A 23998-nucleotide genomic window follows, 5' to 3' on the forward strand; every position below is an offset into this window, starting at 1 on the left:
ATTTTATTTTCAACAAAAAAAATTTTGGTATCAGGAATTAAACCAGGGGTACTCAACCACTGAGCCACAATCTCCAGTCCTTTTGATTTTTTAAATTTTGAGACAGGATCTTGCTAACTTACTGAGGCTAGCTTTGATCCTCAGCCTCCCGGATTACAGATATGTGCCACTGCACCCAGCTCAACAAAATTCTTTAGATTCCAGGAGATCTCATAGATTCTGTTGGCACTGAACAGAATAGAGTAAATGCTATAGCTTAAACTATTCAGACGAGTCTACATGAACATCTGGAATCTGGCCCCATATGTACACTACATTTACTGTTTATGATTTTTTATTTTTTCAAAAAATCAGTATTATTTTTTGAGGGTTCTTGAGATGCAGAGATTGGTATCTTCTGACATAAGAAATCATAGTTCAGTTATTGTGAATGAGTCCCCCTCACAGCTAGGAAAGAGCAGACCATCTCAGGGAGGAGAGTTAAACCAGAAATATTTGAACACTAACTCTCTGACAGTTATTTCACAGGCAAAGGCAATTTCCACTGGAAACATAGTTGTCAGCAAGTTTCTAACACCAGTTCTTTGTCACACATCCCTAGATAATCTATTGTGTTGACTCCTCCGTGACAGCAAAACCAAGCCTGCTGATATGGAGTTGAATTTTTGGTGAATGCCAAGTTGGCAAAAATTTGGCCACAGTCCTGAATTTCTGAGGACAGGGCTGTTAAAGCATAGTGTGAGTTGCAGAGGGCTTCAGAGTTGAATAGCAATAACAATTACTGCACCAACAGCCCAATAAGTAAAGGAAGACTGTGTCTTCCTATTTCACAGAGGAGATGCTAGGTCAGCTCTGCAATCAAGTTAGTTATCAGGCACCTGGCTATATAAGGGCAAAATACATCAGCACTTGATGTCATGTTTGTCACAGCCACTCAAAGAATGATGGGATGACCTTAGTGTCAGCATCAGAGTAGGTACTTCCCCCAACCTTGGTTTAATCCAAGAGCTAAGAACCTTTTTTGAGGCCTCTTCTCCATAACAAAGTTTGATTTAGGAATTAAGATCCTTGGGATGTTGAATTATAAGTTGAAAAAGTTGAGAAAAACAATCAAGACTACCACATCCTCTAATTAAAAAATATGAAAGGAACTCAACTGAATGTCAATTAAAAATATTATAAAGCATGATTCGCTTTATGGTAGTCACCTTTTAAAAAATATTTAAAAACATGATGCTTTAGAAGCCCATAAGTTGGGGGGCATCTTTATTACTAACATTGGTATGGACTGGGTCAACCTGCCCTCCTTTCTCCAATATCCTTGGGTAGCCCAATTAGACAGACCACTGTGATGGGACTTCATTAATGTGATACAGTAGGACAGACCTTTTGCTTTGAAGATAGAGTGAAAAATCTGGGTTTGCCTTGATGCTTGCCTGTTATCTCTAGGTCATCCTCGATTTTTCAACCAGCTTTCCTCTGGATTGGATATCATTGGTTTAGCCGGTGAATGGCTGACATCAACTGCCAATACCAATATGTAAGTCTCATATATTCTTTTATATATATATATATATATATATATATATATATATATATACATATATATGTGTGTATATATATGTATATATATATTTATATGTAGTTGTAGATGGACACAATACCTTTATTTCATTGATTTATTTTTAAGTGGTGTTGAAGATTGAACCCAGTGCGTCACACATGCTAGGCAAGCACTCTACCACTGAGCCACAATTCCAGCCCCTCATATATTCTTTTCATATAAGCAACCATGATCTATGACTACAGTTTATTGCTTTAAAATTTCAATTTCAGTAGTTCTGTTTTATTCCCTGGTCATTTTTTCCCTTAAAATCTTTTAGATTTCTCACAGCCCTGGTTTAATAGTAGATACTTGATTAGTGTTTTTTTAATTGAGTAATGCAACTTAAGAGAATGGTCATGAGAATTCTAGCTTTCAAAATAAGTGTGAAATTTCCTGTTAGTAGACTCCATTATTCTTACTGGTATATCTTAAAAGGCTGTGTTTTGGGGTATGATCTTGGCTTCCTTTTCCCATTCATTGGTCCTTATCACTTAGGTAATATTTCTTCCATAATTAAAGCTGACATAAAGCCAATAGCCAATCTGATCAACATATTGCTTAATTAAAAATTCTAAAATGAAATTCAGCTGATACTGATACACTATACATTTCTTTCAAAATAACTAATCGTTTTGCTGAATTTGACATCTTCCCCACACTGGTTTATGTAGATAAAGCTTTCATTATTTCTAAATTCCTGTAAATTTACATGAAACTGACTCTAAGATCTTGGAGGTACAAGAACTACCTGGGTAGCCTTCTCGCAATCACCCTAAAGTTTCCTCTGCACACATGTGTCCTCTTTGGAGATAAGGACAGGAGTAATGGAGGGTCATCACAGCTTAGTAACTCCTGTCTTTTCTCTTGGCAACAATCACAGCGTTTCATCATGATCTATACAGCCAGACAACGGCACCACATTCCATTAATGTGTTCAGAGGAAAATAATGAAACAATTTTTTTACAATAATTTAAATAATAACTGTAGAAGAATTATAAGGGTGTTAGTTATTGTGGAAATATTCAGAAAGCTAATTACCCACTTATTTATTTATTTATTCATTTTGTGTGGTGCTGGGAAATAAGCCCAGGGCCTCGTGCATGCTAAGCATGTGCTTTATCACTGAGCTATACCCATACCCTCAGCCCCACTCCGACTCTAAGTTCATGGTAGAATAGATTCTGAAAAATGAATTTAGGTCAAAGAGTGGAACTGTTTAAAATGAGAAATTCCATTTGATATCAAGACAATGCAAATTATTAAAGCTCAAGGTATTCCATTTTTCTGAAATAAACTATAACCAACCACAAAACCAGACAGGCATTTTCAAATTACATATTGTTCATGTGCATTCCAAGGCTGTCTAATGCTATGACTCAAAATACTAAAACTACATTCAAGAAATGTTTCTATTAATTAAAGATTCCTGCTTTGTTTGCTAATGTTAAAAACACTGACATATTTTGTAAAGTAAATATGACAAGTGAAGCCTTCAGTGCCAAAAGGCATTAAAAAATCAACTGATTGAAAAATGAAAACGGTTTTCATGCTTTCTGCTCACAAGTCATGAGTAACTTCACAGAATGTCCACATTGGATCACAGAGACTTCAAAGGGCCAAGAGGAATTCAGGTCGAAGACAAAATTAGCTTGGATGATGGCCTCCACCCAAAAGCTCCCTTTTGCAATCTTTACTGTATTACGATTTGGGGGATAAAAATATTTCTGCAAGCACAGGCATCATAATATGCTAATTATAACTTGAAAAAAAATACACTAATGCTTAATTATAGCATATAACACTAGGCAACAATTTAAATTAGAAAACACTGTTTTTTAAGTCAATAATTTCAGAAAATAAATGAGAAAAGCAGATTGTAAGGTACATAGTCACTAAGGTACAAGTATCTATAGTAATGTAGGTACTGAATTTACCCACCATCTTTAAATACGTATTCTGCAGACCCTCAGCTGTGGCTTCTTAATATACCTAAGCCACTTTCAAGGTAAATAAAAGGGACTCACCCTTTTTAACCATTTATGACCAGACATTCTCCTAAAAAGACTTCTCTTCAACCAGAAAGATCCCACAAATTATTCTTTGTCTGTGTTCATAAAATCAAAATTCCTTACTTTTTTCTTACCTCCGCTCAGTCATGAAACACTAAAATATGTCCCAGCCATCTGAGGTCAAGGCCAGTCCAACTAAATGACACATAGTAATTGCCACTGTACCGAACAATAGATATTTATAAAATATGATCTGATTCCAGTAGATCGATAGAGGAGGCTATTTAAAATAGTGAAATAGTTTCTGTCAGTTTTGGAGAAAAGGCATTGTCTGAAGAAGTAATAACTATTATCTAGAAATCGTTCTAAGCCAGTTCCCCTGGAAGATCATGAAATGTGGCAGCACGGTAGGAGCTTAGGCAGCATTTGTTCCCTTGGGACAATTCCTTCTCCAGCTGGGAACAGCATTCAAAATATGTCTGGGGAAGAATGGCAAAAAGAATCTTTCATTGGCAGAGCATGATTTAATTAGTGATATCCCCTTTTCCCCACTTGGCCTTGCACTGAGTATGGGGGCAGTAGTGGTAGAGAATAATTACTATATTTCTCTGTACAGTCCCTTAAAAGAACTGTCTAATATTCTCATTCAAGTAGCAAAGGGTAAGGTGCCTCTTAGCAAAGAAAGAACATTTGAACATTTATGCTTATGCCTCTACACCTGCTTGTGCATGTAGCTTCGAGATCTGTTCTTCCACGCAAGGACCCAGTGAATCTTCAAAGAAAACTTGCAAATATGTAGTTGTCCTTGGCACATCCAGTTCTTTTCTTCCAAGAACAAATGTGCAGGTTGAGCAGTGCCCAAGTGTAAACGACAGCCTCTCTCAAACACCTGATGGCAATATATAATCTTAATGGCCAGCTCTATCACAACCCTTTGCTATGAGGTTATGATTTCAAGCATCTAGTGCTTTATTTTCATAGGAGTTACATAGGAGAAATTTCCTATGGGAGTTATCAGTCATCGAATACTACCAGGCAGGCTGTTAGAGAGGAGCCTGCAGTAAGCAGTTCTCATTTGTCACAAAAAAAAAAAAAAAAAAAAGCAGCTATGACATGAAAGTCTTGGGATTTGGGCTCTGAAAGACGCCAAAGTGAAATCTTAACCCAAGACATAGAATTTCTCTGAACATCGTTTGCTTCATCAGAAAAATGGGGGATGATAATATCCATCCTACAAAGTGGTTCTGAAAACTAAGAAAGGTTGCAGTCCTAAACGCCTAGTGGATACAAGATGCAGTGCACACACTTAGGAGAGGCAGCTACCTCACAGGTCACTGTTATCATTTGAGACCTCCCCATTCAGCTTTGTGGATTTTTCTTTTTTTTCTTTTTTCTTTTTTTTTTTCAGTCTGTCTTCAACTCTGGACAACAGAGGTTTCACTAAGCTCCCCTCAAACATATTACCTTTTAAGATTAACCCATAACTATAGAGTGAGGAATCTAAGAAATATCAAGATACATAGTCACCTTGTGTTTTAGTCAGTACTTTTGCTGCTGTGACTAAAAGATCTGACCAGAACAACTGTAAAAGAGAAAAAGTTTATATGGGGCTCACAGTTTCAGAGGTCTCAATCCATAGACCGTAGGCTCCATTCCTCAGGGCTCAGATGAAGCAGAACATCATGGTGGAAGAGTGTGACGAGGGAAGCAGCTCACATGATGATCAGGAAGCAGAGAGAAGTATTCTCTTACCAGATACAAACATAGACCTCAGAGCCACACCCCAATGCCCCACCTCCTCCAGCCACACCCCACCTGCCTTCAGTTACCATTCAGTTAATCCCATCAGAGGATTAATTCATTGATTGGGTTAAGACTCCCACGACCCAATCACTTCTCTGAACTTTCTTGCATTGTCTCACACATGAGCTTTTCTAGGACACCTCCCATCCAAACCATAACACCATGAAAGATTATTTCTTTCCTTCTTTAAAGAAGTCCTCATTTTGACAGTCACCAGGGATCCAGGTTCCTTGTGCCTTTTTGATCTATATTGTAGCATATGGCTCTCATCCATATGCTACATGTTGGCTTCTGGAATTCTAGCCAGTATTTCTATGTTCCAGAACACAGGAAGGAGGAAAGCAGGAAAGAGTGAAGGGCTAAGGAAAGGAGAAGGAGTAAGGAGGAGGGAAGGAGGAAGGAAAGGCAAGCAGGTAAAAAGGGAACACTCTCCCTACTACTAAAAAACCTCAAAAGTCACACACAGCATTTCCCATAGCAACAGTTTAGCCAGAACTTAGTCCCATGGGCACATTTAAGGAGGCCAGAAAACATAATCTTTGATCTGGGTGAATTGCAACCTTAAAAAAAAAATAATGAAGAAAGGGAAAATTGATATGGTTAGCAACTAGCAGACTCTGCCACAAGGGAACTACAGAGGTTTGACAATCAATTTGCCTTGGTCCTGAATAAATCCCACTAGGAAAGTGAGTTGTATCACTAAAAAGGAGCTGACTCACGTCCCTACTCAGAATTTAGAAAGGCTCAGAATTCTCCTTTAGTGCTAGTCTGTGAGTATCCCCATCTTACCGTTTAAATCCTTACTTCCAGTCCCATGTTCTCATGCTATGACCCAAAGTATTTTGCAGATTAGTGTCTTGTTCTCTGATTCTGAAATGTGATCTTGAACTCTGACGTAAGCATCTAACCAGCTGCTTCTGAATCCATATTTAACCTTGGATCTCTTTATTTCATCTGTTTTCATCTGTCATATAGGGAAAGAGTACCTAACCTGGGGTCCAGATTGTGTAAGAGGAGAATTTCCTATAATTATACACAAAATTATGTGCATAACTTTTTACCTAGAGATAGGGACCTAGCTTTCCTAGGATTCCCAAGGGAGTTTGTGACCCCCCCCCCCATTAAGTCAAGAACTTCTGCTCTATGGTAAACTTTAAGACCTTCTATAAGGCTTTGGGTGCAAGCATACTTCCCCCAAAACAATTATAAACATGACCTAGAATGGGAAGGCAGGGTCAGAAGTGACGTTAGGAATAGGGAACACCACGTTATCCCACTTGTCAGTTAGGAATAGGGAACACCATGTTATTCCATGGATCAACAGCCATGGGCCAGTCTCCCAGCTCATAGGAGAGGAAGAATGTCAGATTAAGGTCATGAGCCAGAATAAGTTTGTTGTTAGTTTGGGAAAATTGATCCTTCAGACCTAGGCAGGGACTGTCAAACAGGAGGTACCTTAGGTCAAGAGTCAGATGCTGGATTCCCCTAAGAAGCTTCCTCCTCAAGATTAGGAATTCTTCATCTCCTCCATGCATAGGATATTGCCTGGCACTTAGTAAGCATCGGATGAATAGAACTGAAAAAAGTTTAGGAATCAAGTGCCTGGCATAAATAACGAAATTGAGATAGATAAGGTCAGATAGCCTCATGATAGAACCTTCTTGACTTCCTATGGAACCTGAAAGTAATGGCCGTGTTACTGGTCTTAGGTAAGAACAATTCATGCAAACCTGAAGCCCAAGTAGATTGAAATCATGAAACTCAGAGCTGAACCAAGCCCCTGGTCTTTGGTACTGTGCCTTCTCCCTTCCCCATGCAGTTCGCATCTGGCTGTCTAACACCAACTTAATTCTAACTCAGCTTTCATACAATCCTTGATACGTTATAGTAAATGATTTCATTTGTTCCTTACCTTACCCCAGAGAGATTTCTTTGGTATTGTAAGATTCTAGCACACACACTTGCCATCTATATCTCTTCACCATGCAAACATTTTTGCCATTCCAACTTTTCCAAAAATCTGTGGAACCACTGATAATTCATTTGTTCAAGAATGGGTGGAAGCACATCATGAGTTTGCCTCTTGATACACTCAGCAGCACAGGCTAAACCAGGAATCCTTCTCTTCTTCTTCCTTTATCAGGCCATCAGACATGAGGGAGTGTTGGTTGCTACGGTGATGGGGCTCAGAGCAGAACCAAAGCATGATTGTGACCTCCAGAGGTGATGGTAACTGAACACATGGTTCCCAAGGGTCTTCCTCCTAAATTTCCAGGGGCCTCCCAAGGAAAATGGACATGTTCTTTTTGGAAACAAAATTCTTTTACCAACAGACATTTCCTGAGGATCCTCTTGGATCTTTTTGTCATCTTCTATTGTCGTGTGATTAATGTGACTGCTTTTTCCTCTATCATTAAAACTTAGTAGCTTCACCTATGTCTCATGTACAGCATGAGTTATCTCGTCCTTGCAAATAGCTTTTCTAAATCATTTAACAAGCAAGAATTCCCATTAGTCCTAGTCACTAGCACACCCTAACCAGTGACAATGCCTCCCCACATCACTTGACTGAGTCGGTCTAGGCATCTCTCTTCAGCCCAGCCCACAGACTCAGATGCTTAAGAAGTTCAAGCAGAACCAAGAAAGACAAAGAGCCTTAGAGCTTAGTAAATATCTTTTGGTCTTCTGGCTTAATTTTAGGTAGATGGACCTTCCTTCATTTGTCTTAGGCTCTATTTGGTGCATGATCTTGTTTCAATGACTGTTCTACTAGACTGTGCCTCTGCTTTGAATTGCTTTGAAAGAGCATGGCTTGCCACTTTCACATCAGTTTATTAGGAGACAAATGTAACCTGCCAGGAGATCTGATGCCCACAGTTAACTGTGTATGCCAGTTGACTATCTTCTTGTTATTTATAATTTGTAATTAGAAAGTCATCACTTATAATTATTCTTGACAGATATTGACCTCAGAGAATTATAGATACATAGCTGTCCTTGGGGAATATCAGTAGAAAAACCATGTAGATAATTATATTAAGGTCTTTAAAACATGGGTCAATATTTCCAATTATTTTCACAGTTAGCTCTCAGATGTTTACATTATTTGTAAAAAACAGACTTTGGCTCTGGTTTTTATAGATTCTACAAGTGTGAAACTGGCAGTCCTTTTTAGAAATGTTGCAAACCAATTTTCAGGAGAACTTAGAATATATTTTTTTCAATTAACATTTGCTCTGTCCCACACTAAGTCTTAGAGGTGAAAGGTAAAAACGACCCAGAAAAGTCATTACCTTTCCTTCTATTCCTCTGGGTGAACCATACCTAAGACTGATGAATCTGTTCTGCTGGTGAAGTACCACAGAGCACACCCTCCTACCACCACCACCTCTCTCCCTCTCTTGGTTATCCAGGCTGGTTTCTGACATTTTATGATTGGTGAGTTAATGCATTTCCAGGAAATGAATTGTTTTAGGGGTTTTGAACATCTGTTTAGAATCCAAGTTCTAAACCAATTGTCTGTGTTCCAAAAATAAGTGATTTCACTTCTTTATTTTCATCCTTTTTCTTAACATCTTTTCAGGTTTACATATGAAATTGCACCCGTGTTCGTCCTCATGGAGCAAATAACTCTTAAGAAGATGAGAGAGATGATTGGATGGTCAAGTAAAGATGGTGATGGGATATTTTCTCCTGGTAGGTTTCTCTGACTGTCCTCAAGGTTTTATAATATGGGTTCTTGGGATTCTTGGATGAAGGCTAGCAAGAATGCTACATTTTCTCTGAACTAAAAAAGGCTGTGCCTAAATCAGTACAAAGTAGTCATACTACACAAAGCTTCACTGTCAATAGCAGTTTGATGTGCTGGAGAATCAGTGTGTCAAGATTATTAATGAACTGATTAACTTCAGCCAAATTGTGTATCTACTTTGAATCTCTAGTTCAACGTAGACACAACAAGGCTGAGGCAGGAGGATGGTAAATTCGAGGCCCACCTGGATGAGTTAGTAAACTCCTTTCTCAAGATAAAAGTGAAAAGGGCTAAAAATGTAGCTCAGTAATCGCTTACCCCCAAATTTAATCCTCAGTACCACCAGGACAACAACAACAAAAAAAAGTATCAGTAATCTTCAAAACAAAGACAGGTATTCTTGGAGTAGGGAGGAGTTTTAGATGGTGTCAGAGAAAGTGTGATTGTGTGCAAGGTGGAGAGAAGAAAAAAAAAATGCAACTGTCCAGGCAATTCAAGCAGACCATGAATTTGCCCATTTCATTTCAGGTAACTGATGGAAAAGTGGCTAGTTTCCAGTGGCCATACATACCTCGATAGTTACCTCAATTCTCCTTGTGTCTTTGTCCAGTTAAAACATGAATTCATTTTTATTTAAGTAAACTTAAAGCTCTCCTAAATGACTCCAAAACCCAGTCACTAAACAATGTCACTATTTCCTTCTGTAGGTTTCATTACTCTCTCTTGCTCTCTCTTTCCCTCTCGTCTTTCTGGACTCAGGGAACAGATTCATTTTTGTTCAGTAAATAGATTGAACAGACAGTAGAAGCCGAAAGGTTGTAACTCACCCATCTCTTTGTAGCTACTGCTGCCACATCCTCTTGTATTTCTATCCAGGCTTCCTCTGGGAGGGGCACTGGAGTAAGTGAATCACCTCCAGCCAAATTGCCTACATGGCCTTGGAAGTGAGTGTGGCCACTTCTATCCCCAGGGACAAGGGTCCAGAGAGAGGCCCTGGCAATAGGGAAGCCCCAAAAACATATCAGGATATTATCCTTCCCCTTCCTGACCTCCTTTCTTTCTTGAGACACCAGCTCAGGCTTTGAGCTAGAAGCAATAATGAAAGAGCCCATATGTCTGCTTGCTGATAGGGGGAGCCATATCCAACATGTACGGCATCATGGCTGCTCGCTACAAGTACTTCCCGGAAGTTAAGACAAAGGGCATGGCCGCTGTGCCCAAACTGGTCCTCTTCACCTCAGAACACGTGAGTCAGGGGCTTTGGCACACGCATGCGGGTGTTTTCCAAGGCACTGTTAAACTTTTAACCTTAAGCCTCCATGTGTTGCAGAGTCACTATTCCATAAAGAAAGCTGGGGCCGCGCTTGGCTTTGGAACTGACAATGTGATTTTGATAAAGTGCAATGAAAGGTAGGCAGGGGAGAGTGAATATTAGGTTCTTGATGTATTAAATGTGTTCATCTGTTAAATTTGTTTTATTGTGCTTAAGGACTGGTGCAGTACAGTGTGCCAAGCTGCTAATGGTCTGTTGAAAATACCCGATTAAATTACTTTTTTTGCTGCTGCTATAAGTTTTTTCATGTGCAGTCTCATTGATTCTTCATTTTAATTTCCCTCCTTTTACAATAATTACAGGGGAAAGATAATTCCAGCTGATTTAGAGGCAAAGATTCTTGAAGCCAAGCAAAAGGTATGTACAATATAGTACACCTATACTCCAGTGACTATGAATTTTTTAAAATGCCCTATTTCTGATCCAGACAATGAAAATCTTTGACCCTGAGATAATTTTATGTGTTTCTAAAATTCTTTTCTCAGATATTTGCTTATTTGCAAATTATGAAATAATTTGGCCTCAAACGACTTGTAGATTGATGTCTACAAAATATTAGTTTTCTTTTTGAAAAATGAAAAATTTAGTCACTAAACCACTTGCCTTCTTTATGCAAAGTGATTAGTTTGATATTCTTCAATAAATCAACTCCCTGAGCATTAGGAAGATCCAGCCTAATTGGACTTGTTTCTTCTTAAGTATGACCTCATTTTATTAAGAACATTTTAGCTTTAGAATTGTGTTACACAAAGTGCTTTCATGCCCTAGCAGATGGCCAGGGGTATTTGGCAAATCCAGCCTCAACAAACTCTATTAAACAAATAAATTTCACAGAACAGATGTATCCTCAAGTCATTGCCAGGTAGCTGCCAGGCCATTTCCAACACATTGTTGTTTGGGTTATCTTTTTGTATCTCCTTCTCTAATTGTAGTTGTTTGCTGGGGTCTCTGCAGAGAAGGAAATGTTGCTAGGTCTGAGCAAGAAGGAGAGGTGAGAGACCTGAGCTTCAGAAGCACCTGAGATTCAGATTTCCCCAACCTGTTTTATCTTTATAATCCACTTCCTCATTTGCTTCTTGTTCACATCAAATTTCACCAGGTGTTACTGTGTTAGCTTCCACAGTGTATAGACCTATTCTAAATCACTGAACAATTTTGGTTCAATTGTTTATATCAATGAACTTAAAACAACACAACACCTACAAAAAAACAACATCCAGATGATATTCAGAAATGAAGTATTTGGAATTATACCTGCCCATCACTCCAAACCCCTGTCACATACATTTATTTATTTAGCCACAGAACTTACCACTAAATGTAGGGTGTATTTTGATTATTTAATTTTATGATCTGTCACTTTTCCCTCCTTCTAGAATGTAAACTTGGTGAATGCAGAATTTATCTACTCTGCTCACTGCTATAGTCCCATCATCTACAACAGGGCCTGGCACATAAAAGTTACTAAAAGTTGAATGAATGAGTGAATGAACCAACAAAGAATACTACCATACCAGCTCTGTTGATCACTGTTTGAAATAAATGCTATTACTTTCTTCCAATTCATATGAAAGTGGGAAAATGAGAAAGGTTAAAAGCACTAATCAGCTTTCTCTCTCTCTCTCTCTCCCTCCTCATAGGGATATGTTCCTCTTTATGTCAATGCAACTGCTGGCACAACTGTTTATGGCGCTTTTGATCCGATACAAGAGATTGCAGATATTTGTGAGAAATACAACCTTTGGCTCCATGTCGATGTAAGTGCTATAATTCACAGAGCAGCCCAGTCCGTTCAGGGAATGGAAGCAGCTCTGTTTTATGATTTGCTTCAAGCTGCTCCCAACACCCCAGCTGGCCTTTTCTGCACACCAAGGTAGTTTCAGCTCTTCCCTGGTCACTAGCCAGCTAATCAGGACTGATACCTACCAGAGACCTGGGACTCTTCCAGTTCCTTACTGTTCAGTTGCTATCCTCTGTGGTTCTTCCTAGAATATGGTTTCTATTGCCTTTCCAGGTTCCTTTGTTCAAACAAATGGCTACAGAGTACAATATAGCTGATTTCAAAGGGGGAAAAGTGTAGGACACCATATACAGAAAGTGACTACGAATGTGAACACTCAGCTATCTGCCTGAAGTCCAATCTTGGAAAACATTTTTCTAAAAAGAGTGCCTACCTGCTACATGCAGGAAAAATAAGGAAATATATAGAAGATGTTATCAACTAAGAGGTTTAGTCCCAAATTTCCCTGGCAATACAAAAGGTGCACTTTCACACGTGTGATTGGGTGTCTTTTTCCTTTGTTTCTGTCCATCCTTTGATGCATTTAACTTCTTACAACAGGACAATGGGGACATCTGCCCTGCTACTGAACAATAACTAACAAAAGCTGCTGTGTCGGATAACATGCCAAGCTATCTAGTAAACATGTATCAGTACCCACGAAAATGTCCTGCTGCTGCTGGAGCTTGGTGGGACCTCCAGACTGGTGGGAGTTGATGCTTTCTGATTTTCTCAGGAGCTTTTAGAATTCTATTCTAGGAAGAAGCAGACCACATGCCCCAGCCCTTGGGGTAGCTTCCAGGACCTCCTTAGGAGACTCACAGTATCCCTGGCTTTCCACAGTACTTTGGGTCTTGGATCCAAAAGACACCATAAGCTCAGACCTGGCTTATGGGTATCAGTCAGAGAGCTGACATTCAATTGGAAGAACTTTGTGTTTCTTTCTTTTTTTTTTTTGGTGATGCTAGAGATGGAACCCAGGGCCACCCACATGCTAGGCAAGTGCTCTACCATTGAGCTACATTCCCAGCCCAGAACTTCTGGTAAAGGAATGATCAATATTGAGGGTACTGGTTGAATGGGGTGGGCTCCTTTTATCAAAGAAGCTTGCTTTTCACCTTTTACGTTCTGCTGGTGTGTTCCTAGCGGTGTGGAGTGACTGGTCTTAGATCTCAATGTCGCTGCTCCTCTCCCTCCTTTCTCTGTCCTCACAGGCTGCCTGGGGCGGTGGGCTGCTCATGTCCAGGAAGCACCGCCATAAACTCAGCGGCATAGAAAGGTATGGGCCACACATGCTGGGCCTCCCTGCATCCAGAACACCAAACACGCTGTGCTCTGATGTCAGCCTGCCCTGATTGCCAACACCTTTTCTCTGACTTAGTTCACTCTTAGTTCAGCAGGCATTTATTGAGCACTTACTGTATGATTGATTTATTAGTCAAATGAGTCCTCTGTGCATTCACAAATTAGATCCCTAAACAAGCAATTATAACACTGTGTCATAAGTGTGACAGTAGATAAAATTGCAGGTGCCCAGGATGGAGAGAAGAGACACTAAATAGTGTGGGGATTTATTTGGAGGCTCAATCAGAGTTAGCCAAGGGTACAAGAAAGTCCAGCCATTCCATTTGTTTTTGATTTTATTTTTGTTTTTCCTCAGTAAACTGACTCCTGGGAAAATAACAAGATGCTCAGCTCCAGCTACCTTGTCTTAGCAGTACTGGGATAAAGGGAGACAGGAAGCAAGGATATGGGAAAGAGTGTTCTAGGCAGTGGGAATGGCAAGCACAAAGGCCCTGAGGTAGGACTGTTCTTGGCAAACTGAAGAACCAGCAGAGAAACCAGTGAGGCTGGAGCAAAGCAGTGGGGTGGGTTAAGAGCAGACTACAATGGGAGAGATGGATGTGGAGCAAGTACCAGGCAGCACACCATGATTTCTTTTCTAGCAAGAACTCTGGCTTTTGTTACCACTCCTCCCTTCTGTCTGTTTCAAAGTGCCAGTGTCAAGATGGGCGAGACTGCTGTTTGAAGCATGATTATATAGTCCTATAACTTGGAAAATAATATATGCAATGACCATGAGCCAGCCCAACTGGACATGAAATTTTTCAGGCAGTTTTCTCTTCCCATCTTTGACTCTAGGAAAACCTAAAATATTTTGTACCAGAATTTTTTTTAACATTTTAAATGTTAAAAAAATGTGTCTTTTAAATAAAACTGAATTCATACCCTGTCTTATTACTTTCCATTTATAGCAGTAAAAATAATAATAATTTACTTCAGACCTTCGAGATATTCAGAGAACCATTTAAGACATTTTATGAGATCTTAATATAATTTTTAAATGACTTGATAAATGACAGCAATGAGAAAACTGATCAAATTCACTACCTTTTAAATGTGGCTTCACATGAACGCTTTTTCGTGAGGTCAGAAGTTAATTAACTTGCCTTGGGCATACTCACAGGTTTCTTTCACAAGGTTTTCTTGCTTATGCACTTAGGGGGAAAGTACTTGAGGCCTTTCTCTCTTCTCCTTGAAATGCATGCACATATGCACTAAGTTATTCCCCCTCTAAAGGACTAAGAAAGATGAAGAGGTTAAAAATTCACAGCAAGGGTTTAGTGCGAAGAGTAGAGGCAGTATAATACCAAGGCAATTGCTCTGTCAAGGAAAAGCAGCTTTTCACAGGTATGAAAACACAGTGCTCAGCTGTGGGCCAGGCTATGGGGCAAGAAGTCTGTAACCCACTGAAGCAAGTTACCCAAGTTTTAATCAACATACATACTTGATTGTGTCTGTAATTCCTGGCCCATGTGCTCCTTCACCATCTAATTGTGTCTGATGGACTGATGCTGTTGCTAGGAGACAGTGCTTGTTGGGTTGGCATTGCAGCCCAAACTGGCAAAAATCATGCTCATTTAAACAGTGCTGCTAAAGTAAATTAATAAATAATAAATTTAGAAAATTTTTTAAAATAGGAGGAAAAATCAATGCAACTAGTTGGTCAAAGTCTAGAATAGTCTCACAGTTGATTTTTACTTTCAGGTGTCCTCTTTATTACTGCACCATACATAGGTAGGTTCCATGTCACCCATCCATTTTAAAAATAAGAACAGAAAGGCACAAAGAATCCAAGGTCTGGTGCCCAGAGGGAGACAGTCTAGTGGAGTGGGCATGAGCGCGGGCTCTACAGTTAGACTCCTGGATTTGAATCTTTGCACCAGTCCTTCCCAGCTGTGTGGCTTTAGGTAACACATTTAACCTTGTACATCAGTTTCTCCATCTAAATTAGGAGCAGTAATAGTACCTATATCATAGGGTTGTGTGGGAATTATGTGTTCCAGGCACTATTATAAGTATTTTATATTTATTAACTCATTTTATCCTTTATTTGATTCTATGAGGTAGACTTTCCATCTTACCGATGGGAACAGTGAGACCCAGAGGAGTTATGTAACCTGCCCAAGTTAGCAAATGTCAGAGCCAGGATTTAGACTTGGACAGGTTGGCTTCAAAATCTGAGCTCTTAACCACACTCCCATATCGATATATGCCTAAAGCTCAAAGAACAATCAAACACATAAATTCTCCATAAATGTTACCTATGATTAATAGCAGTTACTTAGCAGATGCACTCTGCAACGTAATACTCTGAAACTGCCCGCAAATTTAGGAGAATAGGCGGGGAAAGATTTCTGACTCAAGTGGAGACGGGTGGCGTTTTCATCCACAGGGCATTTGCCTCTCTCTCAACTCCTGCACCTTCTCCTCAAAGGATCATGTGCTTCTTTCAGGGCCAACTCAGTCACCTGGAACCCTCACAAACTGATGGGCGTGCTGCTACAGTGCTCTGCCATTCTCGTCAGGGAAAAGGTCTGTACTCCCTGCAGAGATTCGCTGACCGCCTGCAGGTCCATTTAAAGGCACAAGAAGGGAAAAGCGTGGGGTCCTTTCACATACTTGCCGGCTAACTCACAAGATTGGCAGCCCCATTGTGAGACTGTGGTTACTGTCCTTTCCTGCCCTTGTGGCTCACCTAGATTCTCCTCCAGGCTCTTGCATCGACTGCCTTTCCTCCTTGTTCAGTACCAACCTGTCAGGGAATTATTTGTGCATCCCTTCGTGTTTGCACAAATATGAGAGTGATCAGGTGAAGACAAAAGTGCTCACTGGAACAGACTTTGAGTTCTTAGTATGAATTCTTAGTATGAATGGCTGAAATAAGGAAAAAATCAGTTCTTGCCTAAGGTACAAGAACTACAAATACCAACACATAACAATAGGAGCCTGCCTTCCAAAGCATCTCTGCTTCCTAAAACTGCTGCACCCTAAGGCATCCTAGAAAGCCCAGCTTGAGAAACCTAGACCTGCATAGTCCTTGACTCCACTCAGACACCAAGTCCCTGTTAACTTCATAGCAGATCTTGAAAAAGTCAGAGGACTTTTGGGAGGCACTCTTGGGGAGAAGTTTTCTTCCCATCATGAAACTGTCCCACCCATTTAGGAAGTGTATATCCTTAATGCCTGCTCACTGAATGCCATAGCACTTCCCAGACTTTGAAACAACTCACAACACACACACACGCACACACACTCTCTCTCTTCCAAATGCACTGAGAGGGATAGGGCATCTGAGGAAAGAGATCATTTGCTCATCAATGACGGAGGGCAAAAGGGAAAAGTTTTTCCAAGAGTGGTTTTAGAGAAGGATATCAGAACAAGTATAAGCCCTCAGAAAGTCATCAGCAGAAAGACTGCATGTGACCCCCAGTCTCCTCTGTGCATCGACATCTCTAATCTGTGAATACAGATGCACGCACCTTGATTTCCTTGACAGGGTATACTCCAAGGATGCAACCAAATGTGCGCAGGGTACCTCTTCCAGCCGGACAAGCAATATGATGTCTCCTACGACACCGGGGACAAGGCAATTCAGTGTGGCCGCCATGTGGACATCTTCAAGTTCTGGCTGATGTGGAAAGCAAAGGTATGAAGGGGGACATTTGGGAAATAGAGCAGAAATGTAATTTGCACAGACCACCTGTGAAAGAGATGCCATGGTATATCACGGATAACTCACTATGTGTGTGATCAATACTTAGATAATTGAGTTAACTATATTTTCTTTGTGAATGAAATAAGTTTATCACTTAGGCCGAATTCTCTCTTCTTCCTTCAGTTCTGTATCCTCAGTTTGAATTATCATGAAGTTTTCTTATAACTTTCTCTTATAAAAACTAAAACTTGTGCTAAGATAAGGATTTCTACAGCAATCCATAGGGATGCTAAAATTACCTAGTGTAGACATAAAGAAAGAGGTAAAAGATAAAACAACTGCCTTACACTGAGAAGAACCCTAATTTCCTTTATGAGGCTTCTCATCAGGGAATATATATGACAGTTTCAAGTTCTATTTAAGAAATGCCTTCTCCATTATTTGTACTTTATACACTGTTCTAGAAACTACACAATGTGTGTGTGTGTGTGTGTGTGTGTTGCTGAGGATTGGAAACTGCATACTTTGAGAAATCCTGTACTAGACTGAAACATGCTGTTTTAGCCATCTTCAGGCTCTTGGGTTGCACTTCAGTTCGTGGGGGACAAAGCTTAACTATTAGAATTTCCCTAAAAATATGAGTAATGGAGAAGATTACTAGTAACTGTTTCAAAAGCTTTTTTTTTTTTTTTTTTTTTTTTTTTTGGTATCAGGGATTGAACCTAACCACTGAGCCACACACCCAGCCCTTTTGTATTTTATTTAGAGAAGGGTCTCTCTGAGTTGCTTAGGGCCTTGCTAAGTTGCAGAGGCTGGCTTTGAACTCCCATCCTCCTACCTCAGCCTCCTGAGCCACTGGGATTACAGGTTTGCACCACCACCCCCAGCTCAAAAGAATTTTTATATGATCAAGTAAAGGCAATTGATTTCACAACTGTATATCACATTAATTTTTTATTTACCTATTATAAGTTAATTTTAATAATTTCCGTGTTTAAGATGAGGACCACCTAATACCAAAACAACAAGGATTTCTAACAAAATATCAAGTTAGTGTGCCTTCACATAGAAAGAATCTGAATTTAATTTCTACCATAAAGAAAACAAAAGCCATATATTGCATTAAGAGAAAGAGCCCTATTATTTAGAAATACTGTAATGACCACATGGCCCATCTCAGTCATTTTGCCTAATGATAGCCTCTTGAACCGTCCTCAGGAAGGTTGGCTCATGGTGCATCATTTGCTGAGGTGGGATCCTGGTGGAGGCTTCATTCCCAGGGATCAGTCAGCAGTGACACTACTAGGAAGCTCAGGCTTTGCCAGCCTGTACTCTGCCCAGGCCCATCAGCCATCCACAAGCTAGCCTTGTGCATCTGCTCTCCTCGTTAACACCCACCCACTCAACAACCCTCGTGCTGCCTAGTAACCAGCTATGCTGGCTTTGGAAACTCACACTCATCCAGTTTGTCAATAGTTGGAGCTATTGCCATCTTAGGGCAGGAACTGAGACCAGGAACTGAGACCAATGACTTTCCCCATCCACTTTGCCTGCCTGCCTGTCACTGAAAAGGATTAATTCTGTGCTAGGTAAAAGGTAGCTTGCCTGCAAGAGTGTGGAATGTGTTTGGTCAGGACTTGGCTGGGGAAGATGGGTTCTAAGGTAGTAATCTTTTAAGAACTAGTTGTTTGTTTTGTAACCTATCATGAACTGTTACAATTAAGAATTGCTAGAGAATATCATGCTAAGTGAAATGAGCCAATCCTACAAAACTGAGGGCTGAGTGTTTTCTCTGATATGCGGTTGCTAATTCACAATAAGGGTTGGGGCTAGAGAAGAATAGAGTTATTTTAGATTAGGAGTGATGGGAGGGGAGGGGTATGGGGGTAAGAAGGATAGTAGAATGAATCAGACATTATTACCCTATGTACACTATAACTATACAACAGGTGGGATTCTACGTCATGTACAACCAGAGGAATGAGAAATTATACTCCATCTATGTATGATGTATCAAAGTGCATTCTACTGTCATGTGCAACTAATTAGAACAAATAAAAAAATAATTTCTGGAAAAATGAAATACAGAACATATAAAATATAAGCCAATATTTTCATTAGAGTCAATATGCATAAAATTACTCTGTTGAATGGCTTTAATAGTTTCTTAATGCCTAATCTCGATGTCTATAACTCATGTCATCCTGGACTAGTTATGGTTTGTGGACTGCCTCAGTCCAGGTATGACTCTTTGAGTAGCACTATCCTAAAGAAATGAGAAATGGGCATCAAGTTGAGGTTATGAATAACTAGCAGGAAGCTCAAAGCCCTATTGAGAATAACTTCCCAGAGATGAGAGTATCTTCAAGAGAGAAAACAAGCCCACTTCATCTTCCTGTCCTCAGAACTTTGAAAAAGCTGTACTTATTCAATTAGATGGTTTTTTTCTGACTATCTCCATCCAGGAACACTCCTTTTGATATTCCACATAGACAAGGACAGCACAGCCTTCCCAAATGCCCATCCCAGGGAAATACAACTTACCATCAACAACTATGACCTTTTTCTTTAAAAACAGGGCACAGTGGGATTTGAAAATCAAATCAACAAATGTCTAGAACTGGCTGAATATCTCTACACCAAGATTAAAAACAGAGAAGAATTTCAGATGGTTTTCGATGGTGAGGTAAGTTGTTATGGACCAATGCACAGCACTTACAGAAAACCACTGCAGGAATCTTCCAAAGCCATTATTCCCACATCACCATGAGCTGCTTCTGAATTTTCACTGTTCATTTAATTTCTCCACGTTCATGAACTTTTCTTCTGGTAGCACTGCACTGACTTTCCCCCCTTTACTTCATTTAAAATCCTGTCACTCTCAGCCAGCCCTTTGCATACTAGAGGTCTTTCCATAGAAGTCTGAATTTTTCATCATCCAGATGAAAATGTACTGGACCTCTATGATAAAGTGTTTCTCAATTCCAAGAAGCTTAGAATGGGATCTCTTAGGATGGGTATATGTTTACCCACCAGGACCAATTCTAAAATGAGATTCTATTTTATTCTATGTAGAATAAAGGATTCAGATAAAATTGTCTTTTCCCTGAGTTTATACCCCGACTTCACACAGTAAAGCATTTATCATACTAGTGTTTGCTGAGCTCCTACCACATTCCAGACCCATGCCAGGGACTGGATTATACAGTATTAGCCAAAACACATACTCTCTTCCCTAATGGAGCTCCCATTGAATAAAGAAAGATGAAATTGGAGCCAGTGCTTCGAAGAGAAAATCCACTCAGAACCCAGAGTATACAACATCACCTACATTTCACTTTTGCCTGTTTATCAGGCAACCTCAACTATCAGGAAAATATCCGAGAGTCTCCAAATGAGCACAGAAAGCTCTGAGCAGTTAAAATCAATGGTCTACTATTTGGGCATCTCACCCATGGGACCTTATTCTGATTCTTTGCATTATTTTAAACATTCTACTAGCAGATTGAAAACAACAAATGCAGTGTCTCAAGCCAGTCACTGGCAGATGTAGTGCTGGAAACGGCAACTAGGGAGGAAAGTGAAAGCATCAGAAACAAACTATTTAGTATCAATAAACTAAATTATTTTTCAAGGATCTTCTGTATGTGAGCCTCTCCAAATGGCAAGATGAATAGTAACCTTCTTTTTCAATTACCTTAATGTACTTAATTATTAATATTTCAGTGTTTAAAAGTGGTAACTAGAGTTATCTAGAAAATTGATTGTAGGGAGAAGCTCTGCTAAGAGATAGAATTGGATAAACCAGGCTTTTTCTGCCTCATATATGTAGAAGTAACAGGATCTTGAGACAGATATTTAGTCCTCGTTTTTTGGACTGAGAAACTTCCACTGAGGGTGCATATGGGCTTGGGAACAGTTTTCTTTCATTTTCTCTTAATTATCTTTTGTTTGCTAAAATCTTTGCAGCCTGAGCACACAAACGTATGTTTCTGGTATATTCCACAAAGCCTCAGAGGTGTTCCAGATAGCCCCGAGCGACAGGAAAAATTGCACAGGGTATGGACCTATTTTTTTTTGTCTCATCTAATTCTTTGCAGTTTCTCTGGTCAGGACATCCTCATTCTAATGTGCCTTTCTAATGAGAAAGAAATGAAAAATAAAGACTTGGGATGGGCTTCTAGTGATGGGTGTTGGTGAGCCATCTTGTTACATTGTTCTCAGGTCTAAATTGAGCCCTTGCTGCAGTTCAGATATAACAGGAAGCTCTAAAGAATGCATCCCACCTTAGGATGGCATTCTCTATTACAAGAACCCTATGCAGAGCAAGTGAATGATAGATATATTTCTAGGAACATTTGACATGAAACTATATCCATTATGATACCTTTTTACTAAGTCTAAGTCTACTCTAATGTTGATTCATTTCAACTGTTCATTTCTGTATTTATCTATTATCCAGAGCTGTTAGTAATATATTTATGTAATATTTTATTTATCCAACGATGGAGCAAATATGTGTTCAACCCAGTATCCTGAGCTCCTATGCAGAAGCCTTAATTTGTCTTTGTTTTTCTTTATTTTTATTTTTGTTGTTCCATGACTGACTTTCAAAATTCAGTCACCCCATACTTTCTGAGGGATCTTATGACTGACGAGGCAGGCTTAAATAGTCATTAGATATTAGCCACAAAACACACCTGATATAAAATATTTCTTTGTGCTTATATCAGTGTAGACACAAATAGTGAAAAGCCAATTGGTTTGAACTGTTAAGAAGAGAAGGTGTTAATATCGGGTTTGGGTTTTGTTTTGTTTTCCATTATAAGGTGGCTCCAAAGATCAAAGCCCTGATGATGGAGTCGGGCACAACCATGGTGGGCTACCAGCCTCAGGGGGACAAGGCCAACTTCTTCCGGATGGTCATTTCAAACCCAGGCGCCACCCAGTCAGACATCGACTTCCTCATTGAGGAGATAGAAAGACTGGGTCAGGATCTGTAATCACCCTCGAAGAACAGAAGTTGATGGGACTCCCTTTCCCCTCTGACTCTCTAGAACAAACCTCTATAAGTTGCTGAAACACATAGGTCATTTCATTGAAGGAAAATATAATATCTTGAAGATTACTTGTTACAACTTTAAGCTTGTTAGAGTTAGCAGGAAATAATGTTCTTTTTTTAAAAAAGTTGCACATTAGGAACACAGTATATATGTACAGTTATATATACTTCTCTCTCTCTACATATATATATATGTATAGTGAGTGTGGCTTAGTACTAGCACACAGCATGTCTCCTGCCCCAAGGAGAATTAACTTCACTTTCAGCAGTTACTGAGGAGTTAAACACATTGCAAACCAGCTTGCCCAACAATGGCAGGAAAGATGGTCTCCAAAATGCTGTATCATAGGGGCCAAAGGGAATGTTGGTGATGGGAGTTGACCTCCCTGTCAGAGTTTCTCCGACCTGAAAAATGATGGATGAGGAAAAAGCACTACTAGATGACAAGCATCACGCCCTCCCCATTAGTGTCCTGTTAGGGAAAAACAGTAGCAGTCATTGTTACAAGTGTACTATTGCTGCATTTTTAGAGATTGATTTGTGTAGATTGTGTATATTACCGTTGTCTGATCTTGGGTGGGGGGAACATATGTAATGATTCAATACTGTTTAACTGTACGTCAGTGAAATATTGCTTATTTATATTCAGAGATTTACCATGTTAAAGAGGCATCTTGTATTTTCTTTCCATTTGTAATGTATCTTATTTATATATTAATGAAGTAAGTTCTGAATACTGTTTATGGTATTTTCGTGCATTTGTGAGCCAAAGAGAAAAGATTGAAATTAGTGAGACATGTATTTATATTAGAGTGCCCTTAAAATAATGATTTATGCATAAGTGTACTGTCTGTAAAAGAATTCTGATACTGTACATAGAGTCATATATATTGATATCCTATTACTTCAAAAACATCTGCTCTTCTCTTGCCTTCTGTCTGGCTGTATGTCTGGTGTTCTCAATGCTTTTCTAGTAATTGCTGGAAATAACTAGATCTCCTGTAATTTTGTAGTAGTTCATGACCAATCTCTGTGACTCGCTTAGCTGAAACCTAAGGCAATGTTTCTGAAGAACTTCTGAAGATCTCTGATAAACTACCAGTTTCACAACTGTTTTTGAAGAAACGAAATCTACACTGTGCGTTTTAGAGTATGCAAGAAGAACGTAAATAAATATATTCTCCATGGAGAATTTGAAAAATATTTCTTCTCGCTTGTATTTCATATAAAGAAAGATTTTGAGTTATAATTTTACTTAGCCCATCCACTTTCCACTAGCTAAGTTTAGGTGATGCTCAGTGTCTTCATTAAGCTAAGATTCAACCTGTTGTCATAGATCCTGAGCCCCTCATCTATAAAAACAATCAATCATCTATATTGGTTTTAGTTAAATAAAATTTGGTGTTCAAGCCTTAAGAAAAGTTGATCCCACTTCTCATTTTCCTATTTATAGCTTGGAGTTCCATTCATTCAACAAGTATTTTCTTTCTCTATATCAGGCACCGTTCTGAGCACTGAGGTTACAGTGTTGTGCATGGCAGACACATATTCCTTCTAGTGAGGACCGTATATCATTTGGTGTCAGTGGTCTCTGAATGTGTGTAAGATCACAGACTCATACCTTCTTACTGCATTTTCTTGTATAATAGTCCTA

The 23998-nt window shown here is 39.4% G+C and overlaps 1 protein-coding gene across 4 annotated transcripts in view; it reads left to right on the forward strand.

The window, feature by feature from the left end:
- The window catches only part of Gad1 (glutamate decarboxylase 1), a 40240-nt gene extending 16693 nt beyond the window's left edge, over positions 1–23547 (forward strand). For all 4 annotated transcript variants that reach the window (XM_021725912.3, XM_005324576.4, XM_040294454.2 and 1 more), the window contains 12 exons: positions 1450–1540; positions 9003–9115; positions 10301–10416; positions 10501–10580; positions 10806–10860; positions 12144–12260; positions 13498–13562; positions 16081–16159; positions 17124–17273; positions 19861–19968; positions 21252–21341; positions 22112–23547. In XM_021725912.3, coding sequence (XP_021581587.1) covers positions 1450–1540; positions 9003–9115; positions 10301–10416; positions 10501–10580; positions 10806–10860; positions 12144–12260; positions 13498–13562; positions 16081–16159; positions 17124–17273; positions 19861–19968; positions 21252–21341; positions 22112–22285 — 1238 coding nt within the window. In that variant the 3' untranslated portion in view covers positions 22286–23547. The remainder of the gene's footprint in view (positions 1–1449; positions 1541–9002; positions 9116–10300; positions 10417–10500; positions 10581–10805; positions 10861–12143; positions 12261–13497; positions 13563–16080; positions 16160–17123; positions 17274–19860; positions 19969–21251; positions 21342–22111) is intronic.
- Positions 23548–23998: the final 451 nt, after the last annotated feature.

Source organism: Ictidomys tridecemlineatus, chromosome 7 (genome assembly GCF_052094955.1).
Source record: "Ictidomys tridecemlineatus isolate mIctTri1 chromosome 7, mIctTri1.hap1, whole genome shotgun sequence".
Lineage (NCBI taxonomy): Eukaryota > Metazoa > Chordata > Mammalia > Rodentia > Sciuridae > Ictidomys > Ictidomys tridecemlineatus.